General features: G+C 43.6%; 2 protein-coding genes across 2 annotated transcripts; one reads left to right on the top strand and one right to left on the bottom strand.

Annotated features, from left to right (window-relative positions):
• Window positions 1-4,304: 4,304 nt before the first annotated feature.
• Window positions 4,305-9,223, top strand: col10a1a (collagen, type X, alpha 1a). Its single transcript, XM_084569809.1, has 3 exons — window positions 4,305-4,419; window positions 4,770-4,893; window positions 6,765-9,223. The coding sequence occupies exons 2-3, from the start codon at window positions 4,785-4,787 to the stop codon at window positions 8,597-8,599; spliced, it is 1,944 nt and encodes a 647-aa protein (XP_084425935.1). The 5' UTR covers window positions 4,305-4,419; window positions 4,770-4,784; the 3' UTR covers window positions 8,600-9,223.
• Window positions 9,224-11,951: 2,728 nt separating this feature from the next.
• Window positions 11,952-14,955, bottom strand: marcksb (myristoylated alanine-rich protein kinase C substrate b). Its single transcript, XM_084569431.1, has 2 exons — window positions 14,663-14,955; window positions 11,952-13,661 (listed from the first exon to the last, which is right to left on the bottom strand). Exons 1-2 carry the CDS (start codon window positions 14,756-14,758, stop codon window positions 13,062-13,064), a joined length of 696 nt encoding a protein of 231 aa, XP_084425557.1. The 5' UTR covers window positions 14,759-14,955; the 3' UTR covers window positions 11,952-13,061.
• Window positions 14,956-17,696: the final 2,741 nt, after the last annotated feature.

Raw genomic sequence — 17,696 nt, 5'->3', positions numbered from 1 at the left:
CGTTATAATAAAAATGACTGACAGCTAAAGATTGTTTCCTTGCTTGAGGAAGAATGGAAAGATATATATGTTCTTTTGACCTTTTAACCTTTTTGAGGTACATAGTGTGCACAAGTGCTGTTGTGCAGCACCTCATAAACTGTCTGGCTCACTGCTTCTAGTTAAATTAGTTTCGGGCTACTGCAGCCCTGAAAGTCTGATTTCCTCAGCTAAACAAAGACTTAAAAAAAAAAGCAGCCTCAAACCAACAACGGCTGAATCAGACCTAAACTTACAGCTAATTTAAGTATGGAAACAGAAATGATCAAATCAGATAAAGTGGCACTTTTCTTGGCTCACTTTGTGTGTGTGTAGCGGCAGCTTCATGAGGCAGACTGGTGATAACATCGCAAGCAGCCGGCGAGCAAAAAAAAAAATGTCCAGCATAGCAGCATGATTGCATAGCAAATTTCATGTGTTTACACAATAAAGTCAGAATACTTAACGTGAGCGTATTATTTCGTGTTTGGCGCTACCTCACAGTTAGACAGCTACATGCTTTCACACCTGGGAGTTGTTGAAGAACAACCCACTGCTGCTTTCTCATCCGTCCTCTCATTTTCCTTCTGGGTTTCAAACTGGTGACCTCCCAGACACCAGCCCTCATCTCTAAGGCTACCACTACCATTTTTCAGTTACTTTTACACTTCCGGCTCCATTTGGGTCCGTGTTTGTTTTCAGGACCCTGTAATTTCCCCACCAATCACTCACAAGGGCCCCCGTCAAGTCTACCATTCATAAAGTTTAAAGTAGCTCTTAGTGGTCCGTTGAGTTTATTGAAACATTAAATTTGTATCCCAGCAGTGATGGGGTATCTTTAGCTTAGCTCACGTGCTTGCCTGGGTCCCCTTACATCAACCACCAATTATGTTCTTCAGTTGGGTGTGGGTTGAGCTTTGGTCGGGATGGCAGAGAAACCAGAAACATCAATTCCCGGCCAGCGAAACGAACAAAAACAGACAAAATGCAAAAACCTTCTTTTCGAACACTGTTATCATTGTGGAGTACAAGGACAAACACCACGAACATTGCCAGTAACACCGTCCAGAAGCGCTCTGTGGAGAATGTAGTGGACTCCGCGGGCTGCTCTTAGATACGGATCAGGGCCCGAACAGGATCTCAGAAAGGCAGCTTATGTCCTTTGTGGAAGGGTCAAATGCAGAAAGTTTGCCCCGTCACTGTTTCACATGCTTGTTTCCGAAGATATTTCTGTGGAGCATTTGTGCAGAGTTGAGTTGATGCATAGAGATTCGAGTTAAAGGAACAATAACACAGTAAACGTAAAAGACATGCATTCAGTATATTAAAAAGGATAAGCATCAAGATGTATTAGTAAGTGGAATCTGCTAAGTCATAAACATTGTCGGATAAATGTAGTGAAATAAAAAGTACAATGCTTCTTCTCTTTGTACCTCATAGTACCTCAAAACTAAGTACTCTACAAGTTAGTACAGTACTTTAGTACATACACTGACAGCAGCTATCACCACATATGAAACAAAACTTAAAATCTTTTTGGCTCTTTACACTCTGTGACTTTTGGGCGTGTTCACAATTAGCCATTTTCTTGCTTTTTCCAAATTCAGTAAAAGCTTCAAACGCGACATATCAAGCGCGCAAAGCGACAAGAAACCGAAAGCGTGTGCAGATTTTTACAGTGAGGCCCTCGTGACAATATAAGAGCAAAGCGACGTCACCACCTCCAGCTTGAAGGCTGTTAACCTAATTCCTAATAGTTATTACAATGAGGCTTGCCAACCACATCAAGCCGCTGCGGCGGGGGTAATGAGCTGAGCAGAGAGAGCGCCGCCATGCACTTTCACAGCCTTCAATTCAACAAGCCCAATGACACAGAGTCCTTCTCAAATGAGTCCAGTGGCGTGTTTAGAAAATAAAAAAATATGCCTCGAGGTTATAAACAACGTCCAAATTACACTGTTAATTCAAGTCTTCCCCAAGCCAAGGTACACTCTGGTTCCAAGGCTCGGCATGAATGCTTCTGTCTCACATGCATATGCAGGTTGTTGGTTTTTTTATCCATAAAGAGATGAATCATTGTTCTCCGGGCATTGAACTAAAAACGGAGAGCCTCTTTTGCAGTGGTTTAGCCATGTTCGAAAAGCATAAATAAACTGAAAATCATCGGAACCTATAAACATATAAAATCCTAACTCCACCCTCCCTTGCTCTGTTATTTCATCTAAATCTGACTGAAAGCTGGTGAAGCCGGGCCTCCTCTCAGGGCACAAGCATAAAGAGATTTTAAAATAATATAGTGTAACTATAAAATATATCAAAACTGGTGGCAGGCTGGTGTGGCGTTCAGTAATTCCGTCAAAATAGAAAACTTGAGCCACTGAATTGTTGCAACAGGGACACAGCTTTCCGCAGATGATATGAAGCGAGACTAGACATGTATAAACAGAATGAAAAAAAATAAATAAATGGTTTGCTCTCACAGCTTGTGTCGCACATGTCACAGATACCTGTAACGTGCCGTAAACCGTTGCCTCAGGTGATCGGTCTGCACCTTTGCCGCGCGCCGTCAGCTCCCATCCTGATTACGAACACAATTTCAAGCATTTGGAAAAGAAGATCACAAATTACCTTGTGTTTTTATTTGACAGGAAGAGTGAGCTTAAACAATGCTTGCCAAACATGATTAAGTGCTATAAGCCAGGGAAGGTAGCACTTTGGAAAATTGCAGATAATTTGGGCTAATTTGCAAAAAAAAAAAAAAAAAAGCTTCAAACTTCAAAAAAGCTTCAAACAGGCCATGCTGTACAATCTTTAATTATGGCTGTGATGAAAGATGCCTGTCGCAGTCACGTGCAGTATAGACGCCTCATATAGAAACTTGGTTAAGCCCTCAATCACTTCTATACACACGGTGTCAGCGATATGTACTCACATTATAAGAACACAGGAAGAACATGCGCCCTAAATGGCTGCGTGTTTGGAAACAGTTTGGGAAGGGACATAGGCGACCCTACACATCGTTTATGGCTACTAGTGCGTTTGGGAACATGTGATTATTTGGGTGTATGCATTTCCTATGCGGCCTGGGTGAAATTGAGAAATTACAGTTGGAAGATCTCAAAGTAAGCAACGCAAGGTGGAGGGTGAGGGAGGATAATGCTGGTGGACGGAGCTGATTGAGGAAATGCAACATCGTGACAGAAACCAGCTTTAATTGCAGTAATAAGCTGGAAACCTCTGGTTGGTGTATATACGCTGAGAGGACCAGAAATAACAGGTGACCGCAGGGGCCGCTTCTATGCAGCAGCAGCGGCGCCGCCTCACTCTGAACATCAGTAAAACCTGCCCTCTGGTGTCCAAACGTGAGCACTGCACACATACGCTGTCGCACACTGGGCTGCATTCACGGGGCTGCACAGAAACAAGCCCAAAATGTCTTTTCCAGTAACTCCCTATATAACTTTATAAGCTGTGTTAAGGGTGAAACACTTACAAAAATACACAAGTTAAAGAAAGAGTTCATCCAAAAATTAAGGCTGTAATCAAGGCCACTTTGTCTTCTATTAGCCAAAATAACAAGCTGACCAAATAAGACTCAGGGAATGTACTAAATACACCAAATACATGAATCCCTTAAATAGTTGTTTTACATTTGTAATAAGCATAGGTGTATGATTTCAGTCTAAGGCATCTCAAGTCATCCGTAACTTTCTTGCCCCACCATTTCCCTTGTTTATATTATCAAGCCAGGTTACAGGTGCCCAGACGGTCAGGAAAAGCAAAGGCGAGCTTCCACGAGATGTAAATTTGCCTCTTCACTGTACATCCTCAATGCAAGCTCTGTGAAGCAACACAGGTGCCACTTCAGATATAGCTGTCTGGGTTTTTTTTTATTATTATTATTTATATAGATCTGTTTTGACTACTTTCAGACATTTTCATATTTAAACTGGGGATGCAAATATTGCTGCAAAACCCAACCGCAAATATATAACTGTCTTCAACCTTATTCCTCCTGCAGAGCAAGGCTTGCGTTCTTTGCGTCTATTTATTCATTTATTACTTTGAACATGATCACGTTCTAGTTCAGGAGAAGACTGAAATATGTGATAATCATGTGTCTGGATGTTCAAGACATGGAGGCACCCTGATGTGACTCGCCCGCTTTGGGCAGAGCTGTCTGCTAATTACAGCCTAGCTCTGAAGAGGGAGGTACTTGCGTGGTGGGGGCTTTTTTTTTTTTTTTTTTTAATGATGCGAGGGGTAGATATAGTATAAATACCCACATCATTGTACTGGAGGACAGCATATCCTCAGTTGTGCTCCCACCCTAAGGATATACAGAAGCGCCAGGAGCTCACTGGTGCTGAAGAGATTTGGTTTCTCCCTCTTTGGATGCTGGTATGTTTGATTTCTCTTCCTCTCTAAATGGTTCCATCTCTGGAGTGGAGTGAGTGTAGTCAACATCTAGGCCTTGAGTTGTTCCTGTGGTAGTCTAGGGAAGCAAGGGAGACTTTGGATGAGTTGGAACTTCATGTTTAATATTTAAAGTGGCCTAAAGTATCCCGAATGCTCTTGCTGGGAAGTTAAGTTAAATTTAAAACCCTGCCACTTTAAGTTTTCATAGTTGTCATTTGCTGCTTCTTCTGAGAAAGTTTAAAAGCTCTGTGACTAGCCTAAAACTAATGCTTGCGTCCTCTTTGTACCTTTAAACTGTTTGCACTGACTGTCTTTTATTCTTTCCCCTGCAGATTTGAACTTGCAAGATGGACCTGCGAGTAGCAAGCATCCTCCTCTTCATCGTGGCCTCTGCAGCAGCCCATGGAAAGGGATATGTGGTGAAGAAGGTGGTGCCCTTCCCCGTGAAGAGCCATGGTAAGAAAACGCACCAAACCCGACTCTTACACAACCTGTTTCTGATCGTAATCCATTCAGGCGCTTCTCAGTTTTTTAAAAGAAAAAGTTAAAGTCCATTTTTGCAACACTCCATGAAAGCCTGGCCTTACTGTTGAATGTTAAGTTAATCGAAATTAACATCTTTGCTGCAGCCATCACGAGCGGCAAAAGCTGCCAGAACACTTTACTTTGAAAACCAAACTCCACCTTACGCTGAAGAGTCTTGTGCTCTGATTGGCTACAACAAGTTTGCATGCCTCTCCAATCACATTTAGATCTGGGTCTTGAATAACAAGACTCATTTACTCAGTGCAGAACTTGTCACTTTTCTTCTTCTGAAAGTCGTAGAATTTATGCAGTTTGTACTTGAGTTTTATCTCCATTTTCTTCCAGCCAATGTACTCACATTTTATTTTAGCATGGTGATGGTTAGCATGCAAAACACAATTCAAACACATTTTGCACTTGCTTTTATCTGTCACACAATGTTTATTGTTCAATCACCTAGTCTTAGGAATACATACACTTTTATATGCACTTTTATTGTGTGTTGATTTTTCACTCAACATGCTGAGTAGCACAAAGACCGCCATCTTTGTAGCACAAAGACTATTCATTGCATTTAGTGGGTGGCATTGTTCATTTTCATCTACCCAAGGCACACTTTTGTGAAAACCTTCAAAAGATTCCCCAAGCAAGCCTAGGAAAAATGTAGATTACATGTTGCTGTCTTGAGTGTTTCCTAAAATGCAGAAATGTGAAATGTTGCTTTTGTGCGAATCAACACGTCGCTATTTTTATTTGAGAAAGTAGCTGTTAGCGGATTATTTTTAGTTTGACACTGTCAATTAGAGTCCAGTCACCCAGCAGTGTGGTTTGATGGGTGTGCCTGCTTAACACAGAAGTAGAAACATCTGTTTGGCTTTATCCAAACTAAGCTAGAGTTAGCCAAGGAGTGAGCCTTTTACACTCAAACACATGTGACCACATTAAGGCAGCAAATAAAAAAAAAACTTTTTTAGACCTACCTCTCTTAAACTCTTTGGCCTGAACATAATAATACATGAGGTTATATATACAGTCTTTACTCTTTATAATATTTATATTTTATTACTATTTTTCAACAAATGCCTGAATAAATATATATACAGCTTAGATATATATACTTTTTGGAGGAAAACAATAAAGCATTTCTTGTTATTTTATTAATTTGATCATTTTATACATTTTATTAATATTTCTTAATTTTGAAGGATTTGCCTTAAAATAAAAGTTCAGCTTTTATGAAACTGAACCAGCACTATGCTGTCATAGCTAACTAGCTAATTGCAGGTTCATGAGAACAAAACCTGCCCCACCTCCAGGAAATATGAATATAGGACTGATCAGTAGAGACTGTTTCAACCAGTATTGTCTTTTTCTGTGAAACAATAAGTGAGCAACATTCATTAGAGAACTTGCCTTAAAACTTATAGTTCATTTCACATTTGAAATACAGCCATGCTGCTATTCAACAAACCTACTCAGTCAAACAGAGCTGTAAATTGGGTTGTACATCCATGTTATTGCACTTGTTACTTGAATGCTTGAGTGGGAATTTAAGTGGAGGCAGTGGGCCAGAATAGATCATATGTTGTAAGATACAGTCTGACTTTCATGCTCAGGCTATATGTATTTCTATTAAAATGTGATAACAAACTCAAGGCTTGAACACACACAATATACATTATTTATGTATGCCATTTAAGGTTTGTGGTGACATTATAGAACAGGGTGACACACAGTTTGTAAGTGGTTCCACCTGATTTATGTGATGGTTCTGATAATGATCATTATTTCATTCTTTACAGTGGTGTCAGTAGCAGGTGAGCCTGGTGCTCCAGGTGAGCCTGGCCCTGAGGGACCTGCCGGCCCTCCCGGCCCCCCTGGAGAGGATGGTGAAGGTCTGCCTGGACCCCAAGGGCCTCCCGGAACTCCTGGATCCCCTGGTCGCTCCATCACTGGCAAACCTGGAACTCCTGGTGGACCTGGCAAACCTGGCAGCCATGGACTACCTGGTGAGAAGGGAGATACTGGAGCCACTGGAGCAATGGGACCAAGAGGAGCCCCCGGATCTCCAGGAAGCCCTGGGCCTGCTGGTCTGTCTGCTACTGGCAAGCCAGGACCCTCAGGTCTTCCTGGAGCAGTGGGGCCTAGAGGAGAGCCTGGTCTGAAGGGGCATCCAGGTGTACCTGGACTGCCAGGTGCTAAGGGTGATAGAGGGGTGGGATTTGCAGGACCTCAAGGTGAGACAGGACCTGAAGGACCTATGGGCCCAACTGGACAACCAGGTCAGCCTGGAGTTGGAAAGCCAGGAAAACCAGGTAGCCCAGGTGAGCCAGGAAAGTCAGGTAGCCCAGGTAGAGATGGTGCCTCTGGTCCCATGGGACCACAGGGTCCTAAGGGACACACTGGTGCCCCAGGTGTAGGTCTTCCAGGTAAATCAGGTGAGAATGGTGCCCCAGGTATGCCTGGTCCAGCTGGCCCTAAAGGCCACCAGGGACCTACTGGAGCCACTGGTGCCCCTGGAGTCCCCGGATATGGAAAGCCAGGTGCAAATGGAGAGAAGGGAGAGAGGGGAGCAACAGGTAGCACAGGTGCCACAGGTGCAAAGGGAGAGCAAGGTCCAACAGGATATACTGGTGCTACTGGTGCAACTGGACCCACTGGTCCTACTGGACCTCAGGGCGATAGAGGTTTCCCAGGTGAACCTGGTGCTGTTGGCTCTAAAGGGGACACAGGTGCAACTGGAGCTCAGGGACCTAAGGGACACAAGGGAGATCAGGGAGCGCAGGGATTCCAAGGAAAGCAGGGTTATCCAGGTGCAGCTGGTCCTCCTGGACCCAGAGGGGCCACTGGACCCTCAGGTGATAAAGGTCATGCAGGTGCCCCAGGTATCCCAGGTGCCCCAGGCATTCCAGGCCCTGCTGGACCCAAAGGTCATCCCGGTCGTGCAGGTGAGCCAGGTGCCTCCGGATCTGATGGTGCTCCCGGTCCCAGAGGTCCTTCTGGGCCTCAAGGTCCCTCTGGTGCTCCTGGCCTTAAGGGACACCCAGGTCTCCCTGGTGCTCCCGGCCCTGCTGGTTTGGCTGCTAAGGGTATCACCGGACCTCAGGGTCCCCCAGGTCAGCCTGGTGAGCCTGGAGCTGATGGAGAAGCCGGCCCAGCTGGACCTCCTGGTCAGCCTGGTCCTCCTGGTGAGGTTGTGTTTGAGAAGGGTATGGGAATGAGTGAGGTTATGGTCAAGTCCCCCATGTCTGCTTTCACTGCATCTCTGGCCACCCCCTACCCTGCTGCTGGCAGCCCCATTAAGTTTGACCAGATAGTGTACAATGCTGAGAATCACTATGACCCTGAATCCGGCATCTTCACTTGCCAGATTCCTGGAGTCTACTACTTCTCCTACAGCATCCATGTCAATGGAGCTCATGCCCTGGTGGCTCTGTACAAGAATGGCCAGCCTGTTATGTTCACTTATGATGAGTACAACAAGGGCTTCCTGGACCAGATGTCCGGTAGTGCTGTCCTCTTGCTTGATGAGCAGGACACCGTCTACGTCCAGATCCCTGATGATGAGGCCAATGGTGTCTTTGCTGCCGAGAATGTCCACTGCTCTTTCTCTGGGTTCCTCATTGCTTCAACGTGATACGTTGATAGCGTAGTTCCCAAAAGCCAACCAACTAAATTTGCAATCTATTTCTCAAAGTAAACTCCCTGTTCATTTTTCCTCAGCCCAACAGACAGGTAGTTCACCCTTCTTTGAGGAATAGTAGCATCTCGACTTGAAAACTACAAGAAATAGGTGCTCAGAAGAAGGAAATCTAATTTATGAAAACAGGTGATCAGGGATGGGGTAAGCAATCCATAAAGTTACCAGTGAGCTCTTGTAATGGAGACAGCTTGTGAAATTGAGGTATTTTAACTGTGTTGTGTCCTGACTTTTTCCTTTCCACTCTGTTCCTGTTATACTGATTTCAACTGGTGACTCTTAATTTAGTGTTTGTCTGTTTTTGTTTGTTTTTGTACAACCTTGTTTTTTTTTTTTTTTTAATCATTCGGGTGACCAATAACACTAATACCTTTCTGTGCAACATTTTGTAACTAAATGTGACTTGAAAAATATTGTGAAATGTTAATGGTCAAATTGACCGTTATGAAAGTCACCAGAATGCTGTCATGGAAACTGTCTAACAGCAACATTGTTATATCCCTGGACATGCATTATGTCATGTAAAGCATAATGACCAAAATAAATGCTGTCTTAACAAATGTTTTGTCTCTGGGGAATTTATTTCATGTTCAATGTTTTGTTGAATCACAAGGTTTCAAACCCATTTAGATTCTACCTAAAGTAAAATCACTTAAAATTTTCAATGTTAAATGTTCAACAAAATATTTAACCAATGCTGAATCAAACCAAAGGTAATAAGTAAGTAAGAAGATGAATGCATGATCAACAAACAGTGTTCACCTTTAATAAGTTTCATTGAGAATAAGACACACCAATCAGCCACAACATTAAAACCACTGACAGGAGAAGTAAATAACATTGACCACCTTGTGACCCTTCACTGTTCTGCTGGAAAACATTTGATCCTGGCATTCATTGGTGTGGATGTTACTTAGACATGTACCACCCACCTAGACCAGACCAGGCACCCCCACCCCATAGCAATGACACTCCTTGATGGCAGCAGCCAGGAAAAACTCCAAAAAACATGAGGAACAGCACAAGGTATTGACCTGGCCTCCAAATTCACTAAACTGATTGAGTATCTGATCCACCGAGGCCCCTCCCCTCAACCCATAGGACCCAAAGGCCCCCCACTAACAACATCTTGTTGCCAGACACCACAGGACACCCTCAAAAGGCCCATGTCCATTCTCTGATGAGTCACAGTTGTTTGGGAGGATCAAAGGAGACCTACACAATATTAGGAAGGTGGTCATAATGTAATGCCAGATCGGTGTACACAGTAACACTAACATGTGACATTTCCATGAGTGTCTGTAAATGGCAGAGTTATTCAAATACTTTTTACTTGAGTAAATGTGGTTATACTCCAATATAGGAGTAATCTATTACAAAAAAAAAACAACCTTTGTTTTAAAAATAAGTACTTACTTTTTCATTAAGATTGATTAAAATTTTGGGTGTGAAGCTTTTTAAATGTATTTCTTTATGTTTAATATTACTGGAGGGTATTGGAGGGTTTGGCATTACCTGATACCATTACCTAGTCTAAGTTTTCGAATGAAATGTATAATATATTCCTCGTGAAATGCAGTGGAGTAGAAGTACTAAGTGACATGAAATGGGAACATGGCAGGACACAGCTTTTGGGTTCCTCTGGATAAAACGAATGCCTACCTACTGTGCCCTCTGTCTTGTGTATGCATGCTGATAAAATTTGCCTCATGTGCATAATTTAAACTACAAAAGTTGAGTGACAACATCTCAACAATGCAAGACCCACCTTGTTTACTCTAGTGCACCTTAGCAGTTCAGTATCTTACAAATTTACTTTTAATCTCATTAGCATTGCTTGCAAAGCTGGTTAAAACAACAACAATAAAACAGTTGGGAACTCCACACACACCTAAATAGAGACAGTAAATGTCATGGTTCTATAGAGAACTCAAGGCTCATAAAATATGAATCTCTCCCCACGTGAAGCCTACTGGTCGCCTGCTTGGCAGCCAAAGTTTACAAAGGCTACTCTACCGTGCAAGTCTGGATGTGGGCGTGCTGGAAATAGTTTGGGTGTGGGGACAGGGATGGTCCCTAACCAGGGCAGCAGCCGTTTGATCTTTCTTGAGAGAGAAATAAAGATGGTGGTTAGGTGAGGGGCCCAAGGGACAGAACAGAGAGAGGGAGCCGGTTGAAAGAAACCGCCGGGGATTGCCATCTGAGGGCACTGCCATTCTGAGACGGTCTGTGGTGGCCGCATGAGGTGGGACAGACAGGAGCACAGATGCTTGACTCCACAAGCTGCGCTCCAAAATTATCTGCTGATACTTGAAGGAATATTTCACTTTGATATATTTTTGTTTGTAGGATCATCAGCATATCTGTGTATTTGTGTAACCTTCTGGAAAGAAAGCAAGGTTTTGAGGAGGATTGCGACTGACATGTGGCTCGGTGGGAATCTCCATGGCTATGAGGAGCATGTGAGGCACGCTGTGGGCCAAAATGACCAGCAAATGCCACAACAACCTGACCAGGATGGACAAGCAGACTAGGAGGCAGAAATAGAAATATTATGTGTAAAGCACACCCTTCTTGCGGTGGGCAAAACTGTGGTACACAGGGTTAAACTGGGTGCAAAGGAAATAAATGGTTTAAAATGAGCATGTGCACAGCCGCGGGCCGCTAAAAACACCCCAGAGGATTTTGCTGCAATCTCTTCTACTCTTAAAAAGAGCCTGGTGTTTTTGTGGGGTTTTGTCGAAGGAATCCTAACATGTTGATGGTGAACACAGGCATCAGCCGGGTCGTCGGTGCTGCAGTTGTTTGGCTGCAGGCTCCAAACCTCTAGACGTCGTAAAAATGTTTGTTTCGAACACTATCATTTATGGTGCAAAACCAGCAGCTTCGCAACTGAATCACACGCGGCTCGTCTTGAATCCCATGACATAATTATGCATGCGGTTCCTCCTGGAGTGAGTCCCATCATTTCCTAAAAAATACCGTGGAGCGGCAAACATGTCTCTCCGTTGCAAATTAGCCTGGCTTAGAGAGAACGTGTTTGTGTTAATCACATACAAATTAGCTGACAGGAGGGGGAATCTGTGCAGCTATTTGTCCTTTTTGATCCCGTTTCTGGATTTGACTTGAAGAAGAAAACAGCACCATAATTTACACTTACATGAGATGTGCAGAGTTTTATCTTGATTTAATTACACTATGTGCCAAAGCATTTGTGATTAAGGAGAGATGGCGTGCTATCTTAAACATAGATATTGTGAGATTCCAAAAAGCATCTCGGTCCAGAAACTGATTTTCTCCAGGTGTCCACATGAGGGTGCTGTAACGCAAGAGAATCCATGAGCATTTAAAATCAGACAGAAATCTGCTTCTCAAGTAATCGCAATAAATAAAACCTTTTTTTTTTTTTTTGCAAAGCATTATGAATAAATGAGCTCAGATTGCCAATTTACATTTCATTGCTTTATTCTTCAGCAGTACTCACAGAAATAAACCAAACACCTTGATACCAGTTCGCAATCAATGTTACATTCCATACTGAATAAGTTGAGCCTCCTTATATACAAAGAAATGCCGTTTAAAGACTGTATCCCTATGTCCCGAATGTGTGTGCTTTTATATAGAGTGTCAATTTCAGGTGGTGTTGTTAGTCATCACAGCTTGATGCAACATTTGCTTAAAACATCTCCCAATTTTATTCAATCTTACAAATGGTGAAAAACAAGAAAACTTCATTTACAATGGGTAATCTGTTAAAAACTTCAGTCATTTAGGTACATCTCAGTCATAAAACCAGTAATATCAAAGTCTATACAACGTGCATTACTACAGAGTTTTGAAATGGTGGAACCTAATGGAAAGTGATGAGCACCTATTGGTTTTGACAGTTTACTAAATCTAGTTCAGGAATGATTTGTGTCCACAGGAGCGTTGAGCTTAAAGAGTTGTAAACAACTGTGCACTGCAAAGACAACATTTAAGACTTGGACTTTCCCTTTAAATATCACAATGTGTCAGATCTTGCAGACACAGCTTTAGCTGCTACATCCAATTGCCCAGCACCAAATACTTGGATTAAATATATGTCAAATTCAGCAACATGTGTCGACAGTCGTGGTTTCATGTAGAAAAACATTCCCACTCACATTCGCACGTTCACACTCACCCATGTCACAAATGCAAGCACCAATGAGCAGTGAGGAAGCAGCACACTCTCCACTAACACCCTCCTGTCCATCACTGCCAGGGACATTGCAGTCATTATGGATGAGATGGTTGCAGAGTAGTAAACAAACACAAACAAAAATGAACAAAAAAAATCCCTGGTTTTAGACAAGTCCTCGCATTCCTTCAGACGGGCTACATCGTCTCCTTCATTCCGGTGTCTCGTTCAGCAGGATTACTCGGCGGCTGCGGCGGCTGTGGCCTCTGGACTGGCTGCGGTCTCCGGCACAGCAGGCGAGGCCTCAGCTGGTTTCTCCTCTCCTCCTGCTGCTGCCGCTGCTGCTTCCTCTCCCTTCACCTCCTCTGCCTTGGGCTCCTCGGCTGCAGCCTCCTTGGCTCCCTCCTCTGCAGCCTCAGCTGGCTTGGCCTCTTCGGCAGCAGCCTCCTCTGATGCTGGCTTCTCCCCTTCGGCCGGTTCCGCCTCTGGTGCCGCCGCCGCTGCTGCTCCGTCCTCTGCTGCCTCCTCGGACTCCTTCTTGGTCTTCTTGAAAGAGAAGCCACTGAGCTTAAAAGAGGGCTTCTTGAAGGAGAAACGCTTTTTCTTCTGCTTGCCGTCCTCGCTGGTGGACGGAGTGCCTTCCTCCGGCTTGGCAGAAGCCTCTCCGTTTGTGGCGGCAGGCTCCTTCTCTCCGTTGGCCTCGGCAGCCTCTACTTTCTCGCCCTCTTCTTTTGGCGCCTCCTCGGTGGGAGTGCTTCCATTGGCCTGCACATCAGCTTTGTTGGCTTCCTCTGCAGCTGGAGAGGCATCCCCGTTGGTCTTGGCATGGCCATTCTCCTGGAAGAAGAGAGAACATAAAAATTTCACTCTCTAACATGCACATCCTCATGCTGTTTAACTAGAAAGAATTAAGTCACTGTTGAATGCCTATAATCATATACGTATGGACACGTGTGTCCACGACTACCCCCTGCAAGATATGGAGTTAAATTCACAGATTGGTAGCAACCAATAAGAAAAAGCCCTAAAACTGCAGCAACATCTGTTACTAGGAGAGTGACGACAGATCAGCGGCTTCCAGCAGTAGGCTAGTTGGTTAAACTGCAGTAAAGGCGGACACCACCAGGGGGCGTTCAATGGGAGTCAATGGAAACGACATAGGAATTTATTTTTTTAACCTCCCCCCCGTTTCGTTTAGTAACCCTCATTGTCGAGCATTCTTCACAATTTTAATTATGAGGTTTTACCCCACTCCTTGCCACTCTTTGCTTTTTGGATTTGTCGATTTGGGGGTGGTTTGTCTGCACCACACACACACAAAAAAAACGTGGCTCCTTTCTTGAATCTGGCAACAAAGGCGTGGTTCCGTTTTTTTAAAATGGCCATGCCACAGTGGAGAAGGGCCACAAAACCCCTGCTGCACACATTTCAAGCAAATGAAGGAAAACAGACGCAACACTGAAACCCAAAAGCAGATGGAGAATGTTCATCACAAACCAATGCATTTTCATTCCAAAATAAACAGTTTTATCCGATTGGTTGCGCATTTTGTGCTTTTAATATTCCCCTAGGTTAATTTTAAATATGCATGTACTAACCTAAAGCTACCTCGATAAAATATCCAGTTTGGAACAATGGGTTTTAAGGGAATAAAATTCAACAATGCATTCGCCGGTGAAAATGGATGCATGTGGCCACTTTCCCTGAATGCCGGTGAGCGTGGGGATGCGCTACAGGGAACATGGAGCACGCCATTGACGCAACACATTGCTAAATTGAGACAAAAAAAAAATCCCTCTGCGAGCCGCTCACACTTAAATAATTCAACTCTAATTTACCTGTCCGTTTGCCTTCGCTGCAACGGCCGCGCCTTCTGCCGGCTTTTCCACCGCAGCCTCCTCTTTTCCAGCGGTTTTGGATATTTGCGCTCCCATGCTTTTGTCCCAACAAAGGAACCCAACCGATCAAATGAATGAACAAAGACCGCAAGCTTTCCTTCCCCCAAAAAAAAAATTCAAGTCAAACGCCGACACCTCCTTTTCTTGCAAGCCGAGGAATCAAAGTGACCGCAAAGAGACGTGTGAGCGTTGGGAGAGAGGAAAAAAAAATTGTAGCGACGCTGCGAAAGAAAATTCTTTCAATTTTTTCCTCGAGCGGAGTTTGTAAATGGAGAAATTGGCCCCGCCGCAAATGAGATGCGGAGTACAACGCCCAAGTCCACCGATGAATGGGCACCGGGGCTATGACGACAAAGCCACACCGTCTCCACCAATCACGAGTCCGGAATCCAACGAGTGGGGGGGTCGTGGAGTGGGGGGCCGCGGACAATGGAAGAGACACAACAACATGGCCTGAAACTTGTTTTTAGACTTAGGGTGCAGAAATCTGATTTTAAAAATATATATATGTATATTTCACAAAACTTAAAGATAATTTAAACAAGTATACTAGAAATTAAAATGAGTGATACATTTATTGATTTAGAAATATAAACATCTGTACATGAAGGTCGCCATCAAACTGTTTTATTTTAACGTTTTAATGAAAAATGCCCACTCTTTCATTTTACTTTTCATTATACATGCAATACATACATCGATCAGGCACAACATTAAAACCACTGACAGGAGAAGTAAATAACATTGACCATCTTGTGACAATTCAATGTTCGGCTGGGAAGCTTTTGGACCTGGCATTAGTGTGGATGTTACTTAAACATGTACCACCCACCTAGACCAGACCAGGCAACCCCCACCCTTTGATGGCTGCAGCCATCCCCAGCAGGATGCAGCCTGACACAGACACAAACACAGAAACAGTTTAGGAACAACTGGCCTCCAAATTCACTAGCTCGAAAACTGATCCGTGGGATGCACTGGAACTAGCCTTATCCACAGAGGCCGCTCCCACAAACCCATAGGACCCACAGGCCCCCCACTAACAACATCCTGTTACCAGACACCACAGGACACCCTCAGAAGGCCCGTGTCCATTCTCTGATGAGTCACAACTGTTTGGAGGCACAAGGGAGACCTACACAATGTTAGGAAGGTGGTCATAATGTTACGCCTGATCTGTGTATAGTGTATATTTTACAAAAAATAAATAAAATAACTGTAGTTAAAACAAAGCTTATATTTTTTAACTGATACGTGTATGGTGTACGCAACTATTATCTGGCACAATCTAGCTTATCAAAACAACAGCACGCTTTGCATGGCTTGCCTGACTAAGCCTAGCTCAGCTCGTCCCATGTTATATCATCAGGACACCCTCCTGCCATATGCCCCACTCAGTAAACAGACAACCATAAAGCCTCAGTGCCCACAACTTCCCTCATCCTTCCTCTTGCATAATAGTGTCTTGTCTGCTTGTTGCAGCTGGAGCATCCCAGTGACCCAGATATAATGCGAGTTTATGGCTCTCTGCTGCTGCTGCCGCTTCCTGCTCCGGCAGCCTGCAGTGCTCTAACTCCACCACCAGCTACAAGTCTCCTCTCGCTGCCATCACTGCATGACCCACATCTCCATGGTTACCAGTCCAAAATGGCTGCAAGGAAGAATGAGCTTCTTTAGCGAGCGTGACTCCTGGTCGCGGGGAAGCAGGGTGAGCGTGAAATCAAATACACGCAGCAGCAGTTTGAGGATTAGGGTGACCGCTTTCTCCAGCGCTCCCTCCCTCCATCGGGGCAAACTAGGCCACGTTCATTGTGTCATTGTGATATTCTGATTACATGCAAAGCTGTCATTATTGTGGTGAGATGTCATGAATATGTAAACTCTGGGACAAAGCCACTAGGCCATGGAGTGTTTTTCCATAAATGAAAACAAAAGGGCTTTTTTTTTTTGCCATTAAAGTGAGACATTTAAAATGACTCTTTGTGTGAACAATTGCAAACAATTGAGACAATTAAATATTTATACAGTTAAAATAATTACCAGTAAGACATTTAGTTGTCAAATTTATTTAGCAACCAACTTTGCTCTGGTTAGTTGATTAACGTCTCCTGGTTGGAAATACATTACACTTGAACAGGTCTGCAGATGGCATCCAAGAGCTGAAAGATTCAGGTCAATAAAATTTCCTCCATATATTTTACATTCCAGTGAAATAGCAAAATATCTTATATAAGCCTGAAAGAATTTTCTCATGAACCGACAAGAAATGAAGCGCATAAAAACACAGACATATTAATAGTCTGGTTAATTGTTCAAGTGATTATTTTTACTAATTACCACTTGTTCCAGTTTCTGCACTGCTATTTTAAGACCCGCCATCGGTTTCACGTTATCATTATTTAAGCGCGCTTAAATTCTTCTCGGCTGACATTTGACGGTGTCACATTGCACTCTGGGAAACAGTGCAGCAGATCAATCAAGTCAGCGGTGACTCAGACGGCAGAGTGGGCTGAGATTAATAATAGTGTTGGTGGTTTTTGCTCCCAACTCCTCCACATGTCAGACTGTACTTGAGAACGTTACATCACAAGTCCTCCATTAAATCTGGAAAGGTGAAAATGGTCGGGTAGTTGACAATGACTTTCATTTTTCTGCGCTCTTAAGCAGCAGTCTAGTGAGCAGGCCTGTTGTTAGGCAAAGGAAGGTCAAAGGTCAACATTCTGAATAGATTTACATCGCCGTAAATCCTCATGAAGTATTAAAGAAGTAATATATTCTATTGTATCGTTTGACCTAAATCTTTCAATACGTGTTTTACTTTGCACACAAAACTCCCTCTCAGTGGCAGAAACAAGTGTAGTCTGCCGATATTTACTTGCCATGCAGTTTTTAATGTTTAAAAAACACAGCAGAAGACTTTATTGAAGGATATAAGGACTCAGCATCTATTATTTGTCTCATGGATGGTGTACAG

Source organism: Chelon labrosus (genome assembly GCF_963514085.1).
Source record: "Chelon labrosus genome assembly, chromosome: 20".
NCBI lineage: Eukaryota > Metazoa > Chordata > Actinopteri > Mugiliformes > Mugilidae > Chelon > Chelon labrosus.
This window is presented reverse-complemented; position numbering and strand designations above follow the sequence as displayed.